The 18,957-nt window shown below is 47.1% G+C and overlaps 1 protein-coding gene across 2 annotated transcripts in view; it reads left to right on the top strand.

The window, feature by feature from the left end:
- The window catches only part of ascc3 (activating signal cointegrator 1 complex subunit 3), a 186,646-nt gene that overhangs the window by 38,281 nt on the left and 129,408 nt on the right, over positions 1-18,957 (top strand). For both annotated transcript variants that reach the window (XM_062539224.1, XM_062539223.1), the window contains exons 7-8: positions 1,666-1,801; positions 7,193-7,318. In XM_062539224.1, coding sequence (XP_062395208.1) covers positions 1,666-1,801; positions 7,193-7,318 — 262 coding nt within the window. The remainder of the gene's footprint in view (positions 1-1,665; positions 1,802-7,192; positions 7,319-18,957) is intronic.

The following is an 18,957-nucleotide window of genomic DNA, read 5'->3' as shown; positions in this document are numbered from 1 at the left end:
CCCTTCTTCTCCTCCATGTCTTTCCTCCTGTCCCTTCTTCTCCTCCACGTCTTTTTCCTCCTTTCCCTTCTTCTCCTCCACGTCTTTTTCCCTCCTTTCCCTTCTTCTCCTCCATGTCTTTCCTCTTGTCCCTCCTGTATGTCGGGGTGGCCAGGGGTGACCCCATCTGGACAGGAGAGGGAGTTGTTGGGCATCAGGCGCCAGGCATGGTCTTGCATAAGCGTGTCGCTGCTGTTCCCTTAACCCCTTGTGTGGGCAGCTTCAGCTCTCAGATGCTGTCCGCTGGCCTGGGAGAGATTCTGCCCCTAGTGCATGAAATGGAGATGTTTGCCACCTCACCAAGAGCCCTATCGCAAGGCAACCACAGGGGTGTTAGATATAATGCCAGCCGGCACAGTTTAGATATGTCCTCTGCACACATACATACACACACACACACACACACACACACACACCCTCACTATAACCTACACACAAAAATACATATGACACACACACACACGCACACACACACACACACACACACACACACGACCTGTGGTGTTCAGTGTAGCTCCTCGGCCGCTTTATCTGATCTGGCCGGTACACGGCTGATCGTGTTGCGGTCAGGATTACCGGCCTGCAGATCCGCTGTCAGGAGGAAGCGCTCGTGCTGGAACACCCCCGGCTCAGAGAGGACGCTGACCGGATCAAGTTCAGCCCTCCGAGCGCCAAAGCCCCTGACCTTTCACAGAGGAGAGGATGAGGGCAGGTACCAGCTGACAGACAGACAGACAGACAGGCAGGACTTGACTGGACTGCACTGGGCTCTGCCCTGCCTTGGCCACGCCGCACTGCTCCGTCGACTCGGTGAAACTCGAAGCCCCGTGTCTTAATGCGGAGCCGTCATGGCGGGGTCAGCGGACGAGGCGGGCAGAGATCAGGACTCTGGGCAGAAGCTGCCCATGTGTGCAGCGGACTTCAGGCCGGCCTCTCATGTCGGGAGTGCGGAGCGGAAAAGCGCTGTGTTTGTCCAGTGGGCTCCCTCTGAAAGCTCAACGCTGCTCGCCCCAGGAGGCCTGCCTCCACAGCTGACCTGCCCAGCAGCACACTCCACTGTGGAGCTGCCCATGTCTTCGCTGTTGTGTGTGTGTGTGTGTGTGTGTGTGTGTGTGTGTGTGTGTGTGTGTGTGTGTGTGTGTGTGTGTGTGTGTGTGTGTGTGTGTGTGTGTGTGTGTGTGTGTGTGTGTGTGTGTGTGTGTGTGTGTGTGTGTGTGTGCGCGCTGGAATGTGATGGTTGTTGTGTGTGTGTGTGTGTGTGTGTGTGCCTGCTGGAATATGATGGTTGGTGTGTGTCTGTGAGTGCCTGGGCTGGTATCTGTGATTGGTAACTTGGTGTGTGTGTGTATGTGTTTGCTGGAATATGATGGTTGGTCTGTGTTTACTGCCTGGGCTGGTATCTATGATTGGTGACTTGGTGTGTGTGTGTTTATATGTATCTTATGTATCTGGTGTGTGTGTGTGTGTGTGTGTGTATGTGTTTGCTGGAATATGATGGTTGGTCTTTGTGTTTACTGCCTGGGCTGGTATCTATGATTGATGACTTTGTGTGTGTGTGTGTCTGCGTGTGCGTGTGTGTGTGTGTGTGTGTGTGTGTGTGCGTGTGTGTGTGTGTGTTGTCCACAGAGAGCAGGCCCTGCTCACTGCCCGGCGGTCACCAGTGCTCGTACGCCACCGAGAGCCGGAGAGGATCCGCTACCCAAACGTGTACGACTCATTCGCCGAGGCCACCAAAACTTCTGCCTTTGTGGGAGGATCTAAGGTAAGGCACCACCCTCACAAAACCTCTGGACCAATCAGAAAGAGTTTTCCCACCGACTTTCTGACTACGGAGAGAATGAATCGGACTTGAATAATTCTGTTCTCATATGTACAGTGTTACAAGTTACTGCAATTCCTCCATTTTCTCTATAAGCATGTATCAAATTCTATTTTTTTAAAAATCAAGTAACGCAATTACAATTGTGTAATGAGTTAGTTACTTGCGTTAAAATGAATCGCTGACAGATGCCCTTTTTGCTGCTTCTCCGCTTGACTTTAGCAGTGTTTCCCACAGCACTTTACAGCTTAAGCAACTCCTGCCTCCCGCCTCAACTACAGTACGTTCTCCAAAATATATACACGACTAACGGAATGTCTGACAAATTCGGCTCTCAGATGAAATTTCATGATGAGCCTAAAATCCACTGTTTATCAGCGTAGAGATCCAAAGCGATTTCAATTTTGTAGCGAATCTGAAGGCGCTCAAGTAGAGGATATTTATAAAAAGCCTTTATGAAATTTGGCTATCAATTAAATCATGGCAATATGTTTCGGCCACAAATACAGGAATATCTTATTTAGCTGAAGAGTAACAAAAGGTTGAGCACCGCGACCTTGATCTACATAGTTAATATCCCCAAACTCTCGGATGCACATTACAAGTTATTTTGGTATGTCAGTCAGTTATGCAGTGCAGGCTTTTCCTAACTGATGGTGCTTAAAATGCAACACAACCTTGTTCAAAGCAGGATGTGGACCTGAGGTTGTGTGTGTTTGTAAAAAAATGAGCAGAGAATTAAACAGCTTTGAAAATAGGCTATTTAACATTGTTTCACCTTCCAAGTAGTCTACAGAAGGATGACAATAATGATGACAACAATTAGTAGTAAGTAGTAGTAAGTAGTAAAAACTACTAGTTATTATTTAATTAGTAGTTATTAATCCAATGCATGATTTATTCTATGCTTAGGGCTCTTTTCAAAGACCCAGTACAATATTGCTATTGAATTTGCTTTCTCCAAGTGTGATGTGAGCATTGAGCGCTGGATAGCCTCATCATAATGTGGAGTCTCAGGTGTTAATCTGTGGCATAGGGAGGGAGTGAGAGGGGGGGGGGTCTCTTTGGGAGGGAGGGGGGGAGAGGAGGGTGGTCTCACGGGGCTGCGGAGGCCTTTTGAGCCTTATTTACCCATCGCTACGGCAGTTTGGGCCATTATTGTGCATTATCCACTACAAGATTACCCAGAGCCTTTGTCTTAATCCCATTTTTATGATATCTTCATTTTAATTCCTGCTGGTGTTTGGCTCAATGCTGATTTGCATAAATTCATTAGTGCCTTCCTTTTGTGTGTGTGTGTGTGTGTGAGAGAGAGAGTGTGAGTGTGCATGCGTGTGAGTGTGTGTGTTTGCGTGGACGACGTGTTTTTTTTTTTTTTATCAGTGGGAAGCAGGTGTTTTATCTGAAAGCATGGTGGCTAGATCAAGTCGATACTGAGTGCAGCTGTTTTGTGTGTGTGTGTGTGTGTGTGCGTGCGCGCACATTCATGATAGAATAAATAAAGTGAGATGAACATGTAGGCTTGTCCCAATTATGACTCATGTCGTCTGATCACAATTATTAGACCTGACCAATCCTTTTGCACAATCATTAGACTTTTCCATTCCTACCCATTATAAACATACTTTAGGCAGAGAAAACACAAATGCCATATATAATTACGCATAATGTTCAGTGCAAATAAATGGCCTTGAAAATATGGGCAAGGTGACGTTAGGACTGTGCGGAAGCCAAAAAGGAGTGAGTCAACTGAAAAGTGCTGCTTGTGAGTGAGTGAATGAGGCTGTGTGTGTGTATCCAGTGTATGTGGGGGGCTAAATACAGTATGTTTGGGGTCTACGCTGCTTATTTTTGGGCCGCACTCAGGAATCGGAGACAGCTGGACAAGTCCATTCATGAGGCTTTTAGCTTTTGTCTCCGAAGTGAGACCACAACAGAAACCAGTGCAGAAGGCACTCAATTCTCACAATAATGCAAACATAGCGTGCAGTCATGGACAAAGTGAAAATGTGAATTTTAAATCAGATATCCTTGAAATAAATGCAATCATAAATGTGGACCTCTTTCCTGGACATGGATTAAGCTAAGGCCTTGACTAAAAAATAACTCTGGGAACTGGACTAGGAAACAGACCCAGTAAGTGTGAATATATTTACAGTATATATCAGTGCTCTGAGCACCGTATTGGGTCTGGGTCTTGTTCATTTCCGTGCTCTGATTCGCAATTCTTCACACAAGGTAAACAGCGCATCAGTAAGCTAAATGCTCACCTGGGGTTGTCACTTCTGACGCTCGCCACTTCCCGCCTCAGACTGAGGAACGCATCACAGCCTGACCTTCGATCATCAAGAAATCTTCACACTGTCGACGGAAGCGCTCGTAAAACAGCTGAATTAGCAGCCAGACTCGATAGCTCGTGTGACGTTAGTTTGGCTCAAACAGCCTTTCCAAATGTCAGGTAGTGTCGATTGCTTCAGAAAACAAAAGCTAACCATGCACAGAGTGTAAGTAGCTTGATATGAGCTTTTCCTTTGTGTGATAGAACAGAACTTGTGATAAATAACTTGTTCTTGCACATAAAGCCTCTCAAGTGAACATTTCGCAACATTAGTAACTTCTGCTCTACCTATTCCAAGTTCATTCTCATCACTTGAGGTTAATGACGCTACAGAGACTCTTTGCTCTACACTGGCATCCTGTCTGAATGTAGCATGTCCTCTTTCCACAAGACCCACTCGTTCTAAACCTCGCCATCCATGGCTGACAAACAGTATACGCTCAGTTCGCAAGGAACTTAGAGCTGCTGAAAGGAAATGGCATAAATCTGGAGATAGAAATGATCTTAGTAAATACCAGTCTATGCTTTCATCTTTTTCATCCACTGTCACACTTGCAAAAAGAACATACTATCAGAGTAAGATTGAGAACGCCACTGACAGCAGAAAACTTTTTTCTACGTTCAAGTCTCTTCTCAATCCTCCACCACCGCCATCAGCTACTTCACTATCAGCAGATGACTTTGCAACATTTTTCACTGAGAAAGTTGCTAAGATAAGTGCTCAGTTTGATGACCCTGTAAGAAGGACTCTGCCTGGTGTTAACATGACGCCATCATTGGACTTTTTCTCTCCTCTTGATGAGGAAGCGGTCTCTCAACTGCTTCAGCGAAGCCGTCCAACAACATGCCCTTTGGATCCTGTCCCGTCTACTCTCCTGCAGTCTATAGCACCCGCTATTATACCGGCAGTCACACATGTATTTAATACTTCACTCAGTTCTGGAATAGTTCCTTCTTCTTTTAAACAGGCAAGAATTACACCTTTGCTGAAGAAAAGCACACTTAATTCAACTGATGTGAAGAACTACAGACCTGTCTCCCTTCTTCCTTTCTTGTCAAAGGTTTTGGAGAAAGTGGTCTTCAAGCAAATGTGTGACTTCCTCTATCAGAATAACCTACTAGACCCTATGCAGTCTGGTTTCAAGAGTGGTCATTCTACTGAAACTGCTCTTCTATCTGTGACTGAAGCATTGAGAGTAGCTAAGTCCTCTGCTCAGTCATCAGTGTCAATTCTGTTAGATTTATCTGCAGCCTTTGATACGGTTAACCATGACATTCTCCTTTCTACACTATATGAACTGGGAATTTCTGGGAAAGCTCTTGACTGGTTCAAATCTTACCTTAAAGGGCGTTCTTTCAGCGTGTCTTGGCAGGGACAGATATCAAAGTCTCATGACCTCACTACAGGAGTCCCTCAAGGATCAGTATTAGGGCCCCTCCTTTTCTCTATTTACACCACTTCTTTAGGTGGGATTATTCGCTCTCATGGATTTGAATATCATTGCTATGCGGACGACACTCAACTTTTCCTATCCTTCCCACCTGAGGACTCTAGTGTTTCCCATCGGATCTCTGCATGCCTGAAGGATATTTCAATCTGGATGAAGGATCAGCACCTTCAGCTTAATCTTTCAAAAACTGAGCTCTTGGTGTTTCCAGCAAAAACAGCCATTCCCCAACAGATGAACATCCAGCTTGATTCATCCTCATTGACTCCAACTAGATCGGCACGTAACTTGGGTGTCATAATTGATGACCAACTCACTTTCTCTGAGCATGTTGCCTCAATTGCAAAGTCATGTCGGTATACCCTGTACAACATTAGGAAGATCAGACCTTATCTGACACAAGATTCCACTCAGCTTCTTGTACAGGCAATGGTTATCTCCAAGCTGGACTACTGCAATTCCCTGTTAGCTGGCCTACCTGCTTGCGTATTAAGACCACTACAGTTGATTCAGAATGCTGCAGCACGACTGGTCTTCAATCAGCCAAAGAGGACACATGTAACCCCTCTCCTAGTTACTCTCTACTGGCTCCCTATAGTAGCCAGAATTAAATTTAAATCTCTCACTCTGGCCTATAGGACACTGACTGGATCTGCTCCTAGCTACTTCAGTTCTTTGATCAAGATGTACATTCCCAACCGCCCATTGCGATCTTCTGAGGAGCGTCTGTTATGTCGACAAACCATTCATGCTAAGTCAAACTGTAGATCCTATTCTTCAGTGGTTCCGTGTTGGTGGAATGAGTTGCCCAGTGCTCTCCGTTCCAGCAACAGTTTTGGATCTTTCAAGAGGGGTCTTAAGGCATATTTGTTTAATATGCACTTAGTCTTTTGAGCGTTTGTTATGTGTTATGGTTTGTATAATAGTATTGTTTTGTTATGATTTGTCCATTGTTAGAATTTGACATTTATTTTGCTATTGTCCTTAAATTTAGCCATACCATGCTATAGTTATTGTTATTATATAATTAACTGAGTGACTTATTTGATTGCTATTCTCATTTCATTGTTTTATTTCTCATTAGGTTAGTGCTTAATTGATTGTTTTATTGATAATATTGCTATTCTCCCTTTTTGTAATTGTTCACTGTTATTTAATTTGTATTGTTATTTATTTGTATGTCGCTTTGGACAAAGGCGTCTGCTAAATAACCATAACCAACCATAACCATAACCATAAAAGACACAGATTGTGTGCTGTTGCCAAAAGACCAGTTTCTGGGGACTTTTGTTTGTTTAAGGCTCCAAGCCTTGTGTGCTTCAGCTTGTGTGTGTGTGTGTGTGTGTGTGTGTGTGTGTGTGTGTGTGTGTGTGTGTGTGTGTGTGTGTGTGTGTGTGTGTGTGTGTGTGTGTGTGTGTGTGTGTGTGTGTGTGTGTGTGTGTGTGTGTGTGTGTGTGTGTGTGTGTGTGTGTGTGTGTGTGTGTGTGTGTGTGTGTGTGTGTGTGTGTGTGCGCAATGGGTGCTAACATAGGCTGCTTGTGTGTTCAGTTGATGCTTCCAGAGGGGATTCGGCGGGACAACTGCAAGATGTACGAGGAGGTGGAGATCCCGCCCACAGAGCCCATGCCCGTCGGATTCGAGGAGAAGCCTATCTACATCTCCGATCTGGACGAGGTGAGGCCTTCATCCACGTGTGTGTGAGTGCGTGTGTGTGATTCGAGGAGAAGCCTATCTACATCTCTGATCTGGACGAGGTGAGGCCTTCATCCACGTGTGTGTGAGTGCGTGTGTGTGATTCGAGGAGAAGCCTATCTACATCTCCGATCTGGACGAGGTGAGGCCTTCATCCACGTGTGTGTGTGTGTGTGTGTGTGATTCGAGGAGAAGCCTATCTACATCTCCGATCTGGACGAGGTGAGGCCTTCATCCACGTGTGTGTGAGTGCGTGTGTGTGATTCGAGGAGAAGCCTATCTACATCTCCGATCTGGACGAGGTGAGGCCTTCATCCACGTGTGTGTGTGATTTGAGGAGAAACCTGTCTAGATCTCAGGTCTGGACGAGGTGAGGCCTTCATCCACGTGTGTGTGTGATTTGAGGAGAAACCTGTCTAGATCTCAGATCTGGACGAGGTGAGGCCTTCATCCACGTGTGTGTGTGTGTGTGTGTGAGAGTGTGTGTGTGTGATTCGAGGAGAAGCCTATCTACATCTCCGATCTGGACGAGGTGAGGCCTTCATCCACGTGTGTGTGTGTGTGTGTGTGATTTGAGGAGAAACCTGTCTAGATCTCAGATCTGGACGAGGTGAGGCCTTCATCCACGTGTGTGTGTGTGTGTGTGTGTGTGTGTGAGTGCGTGTGTGTGTGAGTGCGTGTGTGTGATTCGAGGAGAAGCCTATCTACATCTCAGATCTGGACGAGGTGAGGCCTTCATCCACGTGTGTGTGTGTGTGTGTGTGTGTGAGTGTGTGTGTGTGATTCGAGGAGAAGCCTATCTACATCTCCGATCTGGACGAGGTGAGGCCTTCATCCACGTGTGTGTGTGTGTGTGTGTGTGTGTGTGTGTGTGTGTGTGTGTGTGATTTGAGGAGAAACCTGTCTAGATCTCAGATCTGGACGAGGTGAGGCCTTCATCCACATGTGTGTGTGTGTGTGTGTGTGTGTGTGTGTGTGAGTGCGTGTGTGTGATTCGAGGAGAAGCCTATCTACATCTCAGATCTGGACGAGGTGAGGCCTTCATCCACGTGTGTGTGTGTGTGTGTGAGTGCGTGTGTGTGATTCGAGGAGAAACCTGTCTAGATCTCAGATCTGGACGAGGTGAGGCCTTCATCCACGTGTGTGTGTGTGTGTGTGTGTGTGTGAGTGCGTGTGTGTGATTCGAGGAGAAGCCTATCTACATCTCCGATCTGGACGAGGTGAGGCCTTCATCCACGTGTGTGTGTGTGTGTGTGTGTGAGTGCGTGTGTGTGAGTGCGTGTGTGTGATTCGAGGAGAAGCCTATCTACATCTCCGATCTGGACGAGGTGAGGCCTTCATCCACGTGTGTGTGTGTGTGTGTGTGTGTGTGTGAGTGCGTGTGTGTGTGAGTGCGTGTGTGTGATTCGAGGAGAAGCCTATCTACATCTCAGATCTGGACGAGGTGAGGCCTTCATCCACGTGTGTGTGTGTGTGTGTGTGTGTGTGAGTGTGTGTGTGTGATTCGAGGAGAAGCCTATCTACATCTCCGATCTGGACGAGGTGAGGCCTTCATCCACGTGTGTGTGTGTGTGTGTGTGTGTGTGTGTGTGATTTGAGGAGAAACCTGTCTAGATCTCAGATCTGGACGAGGTGAGGCCTTCATCCACATGTGTGTGTGTGTGTGTGTGTGTGTGTGTGTGAGTGCGTGTGTGTGATTCGAGGAGAAGCCTATCTACATCTCAGATCTGGACGAGGTGAGGCCTTCATCCACGTGTGTGTGTGTGTGTGTGTGTGTGTGTGTGTGTGTGAGTGCGTGTGTGTGATTCGAGGAGAAGCCTATCTACATCTCAGATCTGGACGAGGTGAGGCCTTCATCCACGTGTGTGTGTGTGTGTGTGTGTGTGTGTGTGTGTGTGTGTGAGTGCGTGTGTGTGATTCGAGGAGAAGCCTATCTACATCTCCGATCTGGACGAGGTGAGGCCTTCATCCACGTGTGTGTGTGTGTGTGTGTGTGTGTGAGTGCGTGTGTGTGAGTGCGTGTGTGTGATTCGAGGAGAAGCCTATCTACATCTCCGATCTGGACGAGGTGAGGCCTTCATCCACGTGTGTGTGTGTGTGTGTGTGTGTGTGTGTGTGAGTGCGTGTGTGTGATTCGAGGAGAAGCCTATCTACATCTCAGATCTGGACGAGGTGAGGCCTTCATCCACGTGTGTGTGTGTGTGTGAGTGCGTGTGTGTGATTCGAGGAGAAGCCTATCTACATCTCAGATCTGGACGAGGTGAGGCCTTCATCCACGTGTGTGTGTGTGTGTGTGTGTGTGAGTGCGTGTGTGTGAGTGCGTGTGTGTGATTCGAGGAGAAGCCTATCTACATCTCCGATCTGGACGAGGTGAGGCCTTCATCCACGTGTGTGTGTGTGTGTGTGTGTGTGTGATTCGAGGAGAAGCCTATCTACATCTCCGATCTGGACGAGGTGAGGCCTTCATCCACGTGTGTGTGTGTGTGTGTGTGTGTGTGAGTGCGTGTGTGTGATTCGAGGAGAAGCCTATCTACATCTCAGATCTGGACGAGGTGAGGCCTTCATCCACGTGTGTGTGTGTGTGTGTGTGTGTGTGTGTGTGTGTTTTGAGGAGAAACCTGTCTACATCTCAGATCTGGACGAGGTGAGGCCTTCATCCAAGTGTGTGTGTGTGTGTGTGTGTGTGTGTGCATTTGACTACAGTCTAGAGGATGCCTACCTCACCAAGCTTTTAAAGTATCAGCCACTCAGAGACATTGTTGTACAGCTTGGGTACAAATGTAAGCTGTTGGTGTGTATATTTGGAAGCTTAGGTAATGTCCACAGACTAGTAGTCAGGGGTTTGCAGATTGCTGGTCTCTCTAAGCCAAGAGCAAAGGCTCTAGCAAAATTCTGCTCAATTTCTGTGATAATTGGCAGTCGCCACATATGGAGAAGGCGTTGTTTTATGTACCCATGAACTGAGACCAGAGACATAGGCTACTGGGTTTGCAATGCTGGTGTCTAAAATTGTTTGTGTTCAATGAAATTCATTGTAAAATGTGAACACAAATAAAGGTATTAAAATGTGAGAGTGCGTGTGTGTGATTCGAGGAGAAGCCTATCTACATCTCAGATCTGGACGAGGTGAGGCCTTCATCCACGCGTGTGTGTGTGTGCGTGTGTGTGTGTGTGTGTGTGTGTGTGTGTGTGTGTGTGTGTGTGTGTGTGTGTGTGTGTGTGTGTGTGTGTGTGTGTCTGTGTGTGAGTGCGTGTTTGTGATTCGAGGAGAAGCCTATCTACATCTCCGATCTGGACGAGGTGAGGCCTTCATCCACGTGTGTGTGTGTGTGTGTGTGTTTGTGTGTGTGTGTGTTTGTGAGTGCGTGTGTGTGATTCGAGGAGAAGCCTATCTACATCTCAGTTCTGGACGAGGTGAGGCCTTCATCCACGTGTGTGTGTGTGTGTGTGTGATTTGAGGAGAAACCTGTCTAGATCTCAGATCTGGACAAGGTGAGGCTTTCACCCCCACCCCACCCCCCACCCCCCATCCCATCCATTTGGAATCTGAGGCTTTTTGTTTCTAATGATTTTCTTAAGGGCAAGCCTGAAACATTCGTGCTTCAAACTTTTTGTTCAACTCAAACTCTCATTCACTGAAACCTGTGGAGTGTGTGTGTGTGTGTGTGTGTGTGTGTGTGTGTGTGTGTGTGCGTGCGTGTGCGCGTGTGTGTGCGCGTGTGTGTGTTCGTGACCGAGGTGTGTGTTTGTGTGTGTGTGTGTGTGTGTGTGTGCGCGTGTGTGTGTTCGTGACCGAGGTGTGTGTGTGTGTGTGTGTGTGTGTGTGTGTGTGTGCGCACACCAGTGGGTCCTAATGGAGCTCCAGTAATAGTGCACTGCAGGTTGCAGCTCCACTCCTTCCTCTCGCTGGTGTGTGTCAGGGGCTGACTGGCTAATGGACAGCCCCACAAAGCCCCACTCAGAAAGCCCACTCAGGCCCTCCTATCACCACAGTAACCTGTCACTCTCTTTCTCTCTCTCTCTCTCTCACGCACACACACACACACACACACGCACACATATGCACACACACACACACACACACACACACACACACACACACACACACACACACACGCACTGTCCAGATCTCCATCTGAGCTCCATACTGTAGTTAGTGATTCAGTGGTTCAATTCAGGCTATTGTTGCTCATTATTATGGTCGGGTCCTAGCAGGACTTGCTATGTTAGGACTTCCTGTGTTATTGTTATACATGCGTGTTATTTGTTGTTATTGTAATACAGGTTACAGGGGATACGTAGTGGGACACTGAGAACACCCATTGTACACTAACAAGGTTGCTATTTCATGTTCTGTTTTTGTCTGTTTTGGGAAAATGAACATGAACAGTGAACAGAAAATCATCTTCACCGATTTAGCATTTCCTTTTAATTATTATACATTTAATTTCATTTTTATTTATTTTCAATTTTAAATGTTCTATATTTTTTCATTAAAGCAGTTTACGAAAAGCTGCGGTTGCATGAGCAAAATGAACCTTACCCACCTTATATGCAGTGCAGCACCACAAAAGACAATTTAGCATCACACAAACAGTCACCAGTGATAAACAACATACACAGAGACACAAATAAAGCCGCCTCCCCAAGATCCTCTCTCCGTTCTCTATTGGTGGTTATATGAGACACTGCGGCGTCCTTGGTGGTGCTGTTCCATCACGTCAGGCCCCAGACGCTTCGCCCCTGCTCCTGCGTGCAGCCATATTTCTGCCGGCCGGCGATGGCAATGTCAGAAAAGTCACGGCAGTTATGAGCCCATAATGTGGTCAGAAAAATTAAAAGGGACAGTGATGGCAACAAGGATTTACTGCCGCTGCTGCTGTCCTGAGCTGCATGTGTCTGGGGAGCTGTGGCTAAATTTATGCTTAGGTGTTTTTGTTTTGTTTTTTTACAAAACGAAATAACAATTCTTAGATCTCTGCGGTAGTCGTGTCTTTATTTATAGAAACACGTTTTGTGGATAGGTCATGCTAATGGACATGAAGCCAGTGTTTCTGTAGAATGTTGACTTAAAACATCAACGCTATAGACTTAAAACATCAACGCTCAAACAAATTATCAATGTCAAATATTTTAGTCTCGGACATGTTCCCCTTTGGCAGTATTTGCAGTATTTCTATATTGGGAACACTTATCCCATCCTGCCTTCTGTCCTATCGTATCGTATCGTATCGTATCGTATCGTATCGTATCGTATCGTATCGTATCGTGGCCTGGCCTGTGCTGTCCTGTCCTGTTTTTAGCCTCCTTTTCCTGGCTTCCTCCTCCTCCTGGAGAAGAAACATTGGTAACATTTCAGTAACCTTCTTCTTCTTCTATATTCCTCCGCTTGTAAAATATCCTTCTCATTTTCGTTGTCTGTGCGGTTCTTCTGCTGGCTTCTGCCATTCTTACTTCCACTGACTCCAATATGTGCTAAATCCTTTTTGACCCCTCCTCCATGTTCTGCGCTTCCCCTCCTCCAAGTTCTGCGCTCCCCCTCTGCCACGTCCATCAATGTGTCAAGCCAGACAGATGTGCAGACATAGGTCAGGTAGCAGGATGCTGATGGCCAGACAGATGTGCAGACATGGGTCAGGTAGCAGGATGCTGATGGCCAGACAGATGTGCAGACATGGGTTAGGTAGCAGGATGCTGATGGCCAGACAGATGTGCAGACATGGGTCAGGTAGCAGGATGCTGATGGCCAGTCCACCCACTCCCCCATGCTCCTGCTTATGCGCTCCTGTGTGACGGATGGATTTGCGGTGGCCGTGCGTATGGCAAATTGATTGGTGATGCCTGAGTCTGCGTTGCCTAGTAGCGCCAGGACGTGGCGTGCCATGGCCTTGCTGCTCGGCAACCGGGCCTGGAAGAGTTCGCTGGTTTCCATGCACACTGTAGCTGATGCGTCTAGAGGGGGTTGGACCTACAGTGGCCACGCAGGGGGCGTTATGCCAGCTGAATGCCCTCTGATGTAAACTGTTCATCTGCGGGAGCGCCATATTTGCTCTCCAAAGATTGGTAATGTTGCATTGGACAGCACTGAACAGTAGTCATTACATTACATCACATTACATTACATTACATTACATTTGGCTGACGCTTTTGAACCAAAGCAACACACAACATGGTAAAATATGTAAAGCTTTTAAGAGCGATTCTAACAACATTTTTTTTTTTTTTTTTTTTTTAAATCACAATAAGTGCATCAATGAGTATAATAGGTGCATCAATAGTCATATGCATCATTACGAATGCATTTATGTAAAGACATCTTGGCTTTTGATATCTTGGGTCTGTGTCTGTATTGTTGCCCAACACAGCTTCCTAAAGCATCACCTAATGTATTAACATGTATTATACTGTATAGCTGAGTGTGAAGCCAAATGCAGTGTTATTATGTCGGAGCTGAGCTACAAGACAAATGTCCTCACTTCCGTTGAAACCACAGCTCAGTCAAGTCCAGTCTAGTGCTTCTCTTCATGTGAAAAATAAAAGCAGAACAAGGTCTAGTGCAAAATAGACGATTCTAGTTGCTGTGGTAGTGCTGTAGAAGAGAAATTACAGCTTTTGTGTTTTGTAAGATAATGATTCAGAATTGGGGAGCTATTTAGGTGTCTTTGTCTCAATGGCCTCGAGTCCTTTCTGTGACGAGAGGGATATTAAAAAAAGGGTTGACTGCCCACCTGGGGCCCTGCAGTGTTTTCAGACCTCTGTGTTGAGTACAGCTCTGGGAAATGTCAGACATGGAGGAGCGTTCGTACCTGATGATTTTTGAAGAGGAGCAAACAGGACTCTCCAGCTGCTTCCTCTGCTAGGCTGTGGTGTTGTCATGCTGCACAGATACGGGAGATACGGAACATCTTTTCTGATCCTTATCTAACTGTACTGTAGCATGTCCTTGAGTTGTACTTGAGATCAAGCATGATTGAGTTGTCATTCCCCATCCTGGGGAAGAGGAAGAGGTTGTTCCAACAAATGGTAAAGGTACTCACTCTATCCACCTCCTCAGCCTTGATGGGCAGGGCCTTGGGAGCCTTCCCTCATCTCCAAAAGCTTGACCACCAGCTCCAGGTCTGGAGTCGATCAGCTCCATCTTACGGAGAGAACTCCAGTCACTATAACTAGATATTTAATCGGTCAGTTCTAACCACGCCAACCAACTAGTGCTCATTTCATGATTTCATATGTGTACACTCGAGACCTCTCCAGGTGTTTTGTTAGGAGTTTGCATTAACATTCTGGCTGCTACAGTAATTTGCTACACTATCATCTCCAGTGAATAAGTAAGGGATAATGTATAGAACGCCGGTCATTATCGGAAAATAATTCCCGACAGGACGGACAGAACCCCGACGCGCAGCGGAGGGGTTTTGCTTCGTACTGAAGGGAATTATTTTCAGATAATGACCGGCGTTCTATACATTATCGCGCTTATTATATGGCTACTTGCCAAAACGAGAAAATCAACTTATCTCAATGTGTCTTTAGCAATGACTTGGCTACCGTTTCGTGGCTTCCGCAACAACTAGCGGAGTGAACCCGTTGCCATTGGCAGCGGTCATTATACCTTCGGAGCGGTCAATATGCAGATATAACGGACCGGTAGAATGTTGAGAGGCCCATTCAAAGTGAATGGGAGCTCCCTCAACATTCTAGAGAGCCATATAATAACCTGTTTTAATGCGAAAAGCTCATCATAACCTACAGTATGATGTAGCCAGTGCTGTGGATTAAATCCTCATAAAATCAGAACAGGGGATGTGGCTGTGTTCTCTTTCAAAGCTGTGCGGAGTGAGTGGACCAAAAGCAGCTATGCGGTGGGAACATTTCCCTCCCAATGCAGCTTTAAGGCATCTCAACAACTATCCCCTGAGTATACATGTCACTATAGATAAGCCAGTGATTGTTCATCCAACTATTAGAGTGACTTCCCTGCCAAAATATATGCGTACAATATTCTGTATTGCAGTAGGTGTCAACACACACACACACACACACACACACACACACACACACACACACACACACACACACACACACACACTCACACACACACTCAAAGGTCTGCTTGGGAGCCCAGAGTCCTAGCGCCACCAGTTATTGCCCAACTCTGCCTTTGGTGGGCTCTGACCCCTGGCTTTTATTGTGGCACTGTGAGCAATTCTGGGTGCACGTGTATCATGTGCTGTGAAGTGCACCGGGCCAACCACTATAAAGTTATGTGGAGCCCTGCTTGAGACGTTTGGGAGTCAAACCAGTGAAGTCTTTTTACGGCACTTTGCGTGTCACTATTGCTCTAACTGCAGGAACAGCGGGCCTACCCCCCCCCCCCCCCCCCCATTCCCCCTCCCTCCTCAGCTCACTCTCAGGGTTTTAGCCACCTGAGTGCCTGTCTTAGTGTGCATGGATGGCACACTGAGCTGGAAGAGGAGAGGAGATGTGGCTTGCAGGAGCGACAGCTTTTAAGGGGCTGTCATTGCCATCAAACAAAATAGCATGCCCTGGAACAGGTTGGATTGGGAAGCCATGCACTGACAGAGCCTTAATGGGGCACATTCTCTCTCTCCCTCTCTCTCTCTCTCTCCTCCACTCCTTAGCTCCCTCTCAGGATCTGTCTCTCAGATGTTCGTACACACACACACACACACACACACACACACACACACACACACACGCACACTATATCTCTTTGTCTTTGTTTGTATGTCGTTCCCTTTGTTTCTCTCACTCTTTATACACACACACACACACACACACTGCAACCAGTGTTGTCTCCTTTTTCTCTCGTTCTTCCTTTCTGTCTGTCCTCTGTGGCAGATGCGCACACACACACACACACACACGCACACGCGCACGCACACACACACACACACTTCATTTTCTCTCTCTCTCTTTCTCTCTCTCTCTCTCTCTCTCTCTCTCTGTGTCCTGCTCATCACCTTGGGGATGAACTGTAAACAAAGGCAATGAAGCGGAGCGAAAACAAATTCCGTCGGAATGCCTTGATTATGTTGCCGTGGAGGCGACGGTCATTTGTGCCGTCCCATGATGACCCAGGGGACAGTGGGTTGGCTGGCGTTTCAGGATGGGTCTCTTCTCACCACACCCAGCTGCCTTCCCTCTCTTTCTCTCTCTCTCTCTCTCCAGTGTTTCCCACAGATTAGAAGGCAATGTGTGGTGGTCGCCCCATGTCTGACGGGAGGGGGGGGGGTTATCATTGTATCGCCTTTTTATCGCTCTCCTTTCATATAATGTAATTTTTTTTTTTTTTACCAAGATGTGAAGCTTGTCTTTATTTGAAACACACACATATTATGTAATTATTTACATTATATAGGCCTATACTGACATTTCTGATATTCATCACAGCAAACTTTATGCAGATTATAGCCTACTATTCATATTACAACTCCACTTCTTAAATTCAGCTGTCTGGTTGAAGCCTCAAAATATTGTAAACATAGCAGGCTAAGCTTATCATACTCTACTGGTTGGACTGTTCATTTTCCCCACATGTGTTTAAGTTTCAAGGTAAGCTAATACTTTTTCTCCTTGGGACAGGCCCTTTTAAGTCTTGGAGTTGAAAAACATTGGTGGTCAGTCAACTTGAAGGCAAGAGTTTTAATCAAATGTCTGTAGCATAGCCTACTAATGATGCTAACCGAATATAACAGTAATTTAGTCGTCTTCTATGCGTCAATGATTGTGAATGTTTTATTTGGATTAATTGTGCATGTGGAGGGCGGCTGTCCATTGAGCGCGCACGAGAGCGGGCCAAGGAGAATGAGTTTACTTCTACTGTTTGGTAATTAAGTTGCACGCATAGACTACAAAAGTTGCGCTAGAACTTTATGCTTCTACCCGAGCAGCGTCAGGTGCATCAGTGCGACCACCGACCACGCTTCCAGGGATGATCTCGTTGGTTTTCATGGAGACAGACAGCCGCGGTGTGCACGGAGGGTATAGGGGCTGTGCGTGTTTGTGTGTATGAGAGACAGACGCCCGAGTGACAGAGAGGGAGCGCAGGGAAAGGAAATTCAGCTTTACGAATGCTGCGTGTTTTTCAATAGCGTTTCAAAATAAGAATAAATAAATAAATAAATATAAGAATAACGAGACGCAATATGTGGCGGCCGGTGCTGAATCTGTGGCGCACCGCCACAAATTTGTCTATGTGTGGGAAACACTGCTCTCTCTCTCTCTCTCTCTCTCTCTCTCTCTCTCTCTCTCTCTCTCTCTCTCTCTCTGGTGCAGCATCATCACTACTGTAGGTACAGTACAGTATCAGACGCATCATCCTGTAGAATTCCCTGTTGAAGGAGAGTGAAGTGAGAGTGAGTGGGCCATCTTCTCCCTCTACCTGCTCTCTGCTGCTCCTGCCTCTGAGAGGAGGAATGGTCACAGTGGATTTATACGCCCCACCGGGCCTATCTTCCCCTGCATGCTATTTTTCTTTCCCTCTGTCCACCCAGGAAACCATTAATTAAACCATTGAAGTGTGTGTGTGTGTGTGTGTGTGTGTGTGTGTGTGTGTGTGTGTGTGTGTGTGTGTGTGTGTGTGTGTGTGTGTGTGTGTGTGTGTGTGTGTGTGTGTGTGTGTGTGTGTGTGTGTGTGTGTGTGTGTGTGTGTGTGTGTGTGTGTGTGTGTACACTCATCCTCATGAATCAATGAGCCTTTCCTTGTCGTTTCATTCATTTCCTAGACATATGCTTGTGTGTGTGTTTGAGTGGTTTACAGAATTGACCTGGACGTTTTGCGAGCGTACCGTAAAACGCGGCTCGGAAAATTGAATCTCGGACCACCAATCACGAGTCATCATCGCCGCTTTTGCAAAACAGCGAAACATGCATCAAGCGTTCCGTCGCCGTCCCCCGAGCGCCGAGCGCACAGAGCGCCGTCCTTCCCCTCCGGAGCGACGTCGAGCGGCTGATTTAGATTGATACCGGCCTTCCCGCCGCGTCCACTCCCACGAATAAGTCAGCCGCCCGGCGCTGCGGAGCCTTAAGAGCCGGCTCTCCGGCAGGCTGTTCATTAGGTAAAGCTGAGGCCACTCCACCACAAAGTGCCCCCGGCTCTTATAAAAAGCAAGCGCCGCCGCCGCCGCCGGACGGCTAATAAGACTTTACGTGCTATTAGGAGCACCTTGACTGGCAGCGGCGGCAGGAAGGGGAGCGCGGCGCGCAGTGCGCTTCCTGTTTTTTGGAGCGTCGCTTGATTGTCATTTATTGAAAGGCCTAATGGGCTACGGGGGACTGTGCGTCTGGCCGAGGCTTTAATAGCGCCGCGGAACATTAAAAGTGGGGATTTATTAGCGAGCCCTTTTAACTAATGAATCACGAACGCTGGCGTTGAGAGCTGTCGTCACTCTGGTAAAAGCCCTCCTAATTCCTGCGAATAAAGAGATGTGGCGAAGCAACACCGCAACCCCCCCTCTTCTATTCTCTCACCTTCCCTTCTCTTTCGCTTTTTCGCTCTCCCTCGCTCTCTCTCACTCTCAAGCTGATGGCTGATGCTGAAGTAAAATGCTCCACAAACTATCACCTTGAATCTCTCATCGTCTCGGCGCCTGCACAGA

The sequence above is a fragment of the Sardina pilchardus genome, chromosome 6 (assembly GCF_963854185.1).
Source record: "Sardina pilchardus chromosome 6, fSarPil1.1, whole genome shotgun sequence".
NCBI lineage: Eukaryota > Metazoa > Chordata > Actinopteri > Clupeiformes > Clupeidae > Sardina > Sardina pilchardus.
Note: the sequence above shows the minus strand (reverse complement) of the source record. Positions and strands in the feature narration are given on the sequence as shown.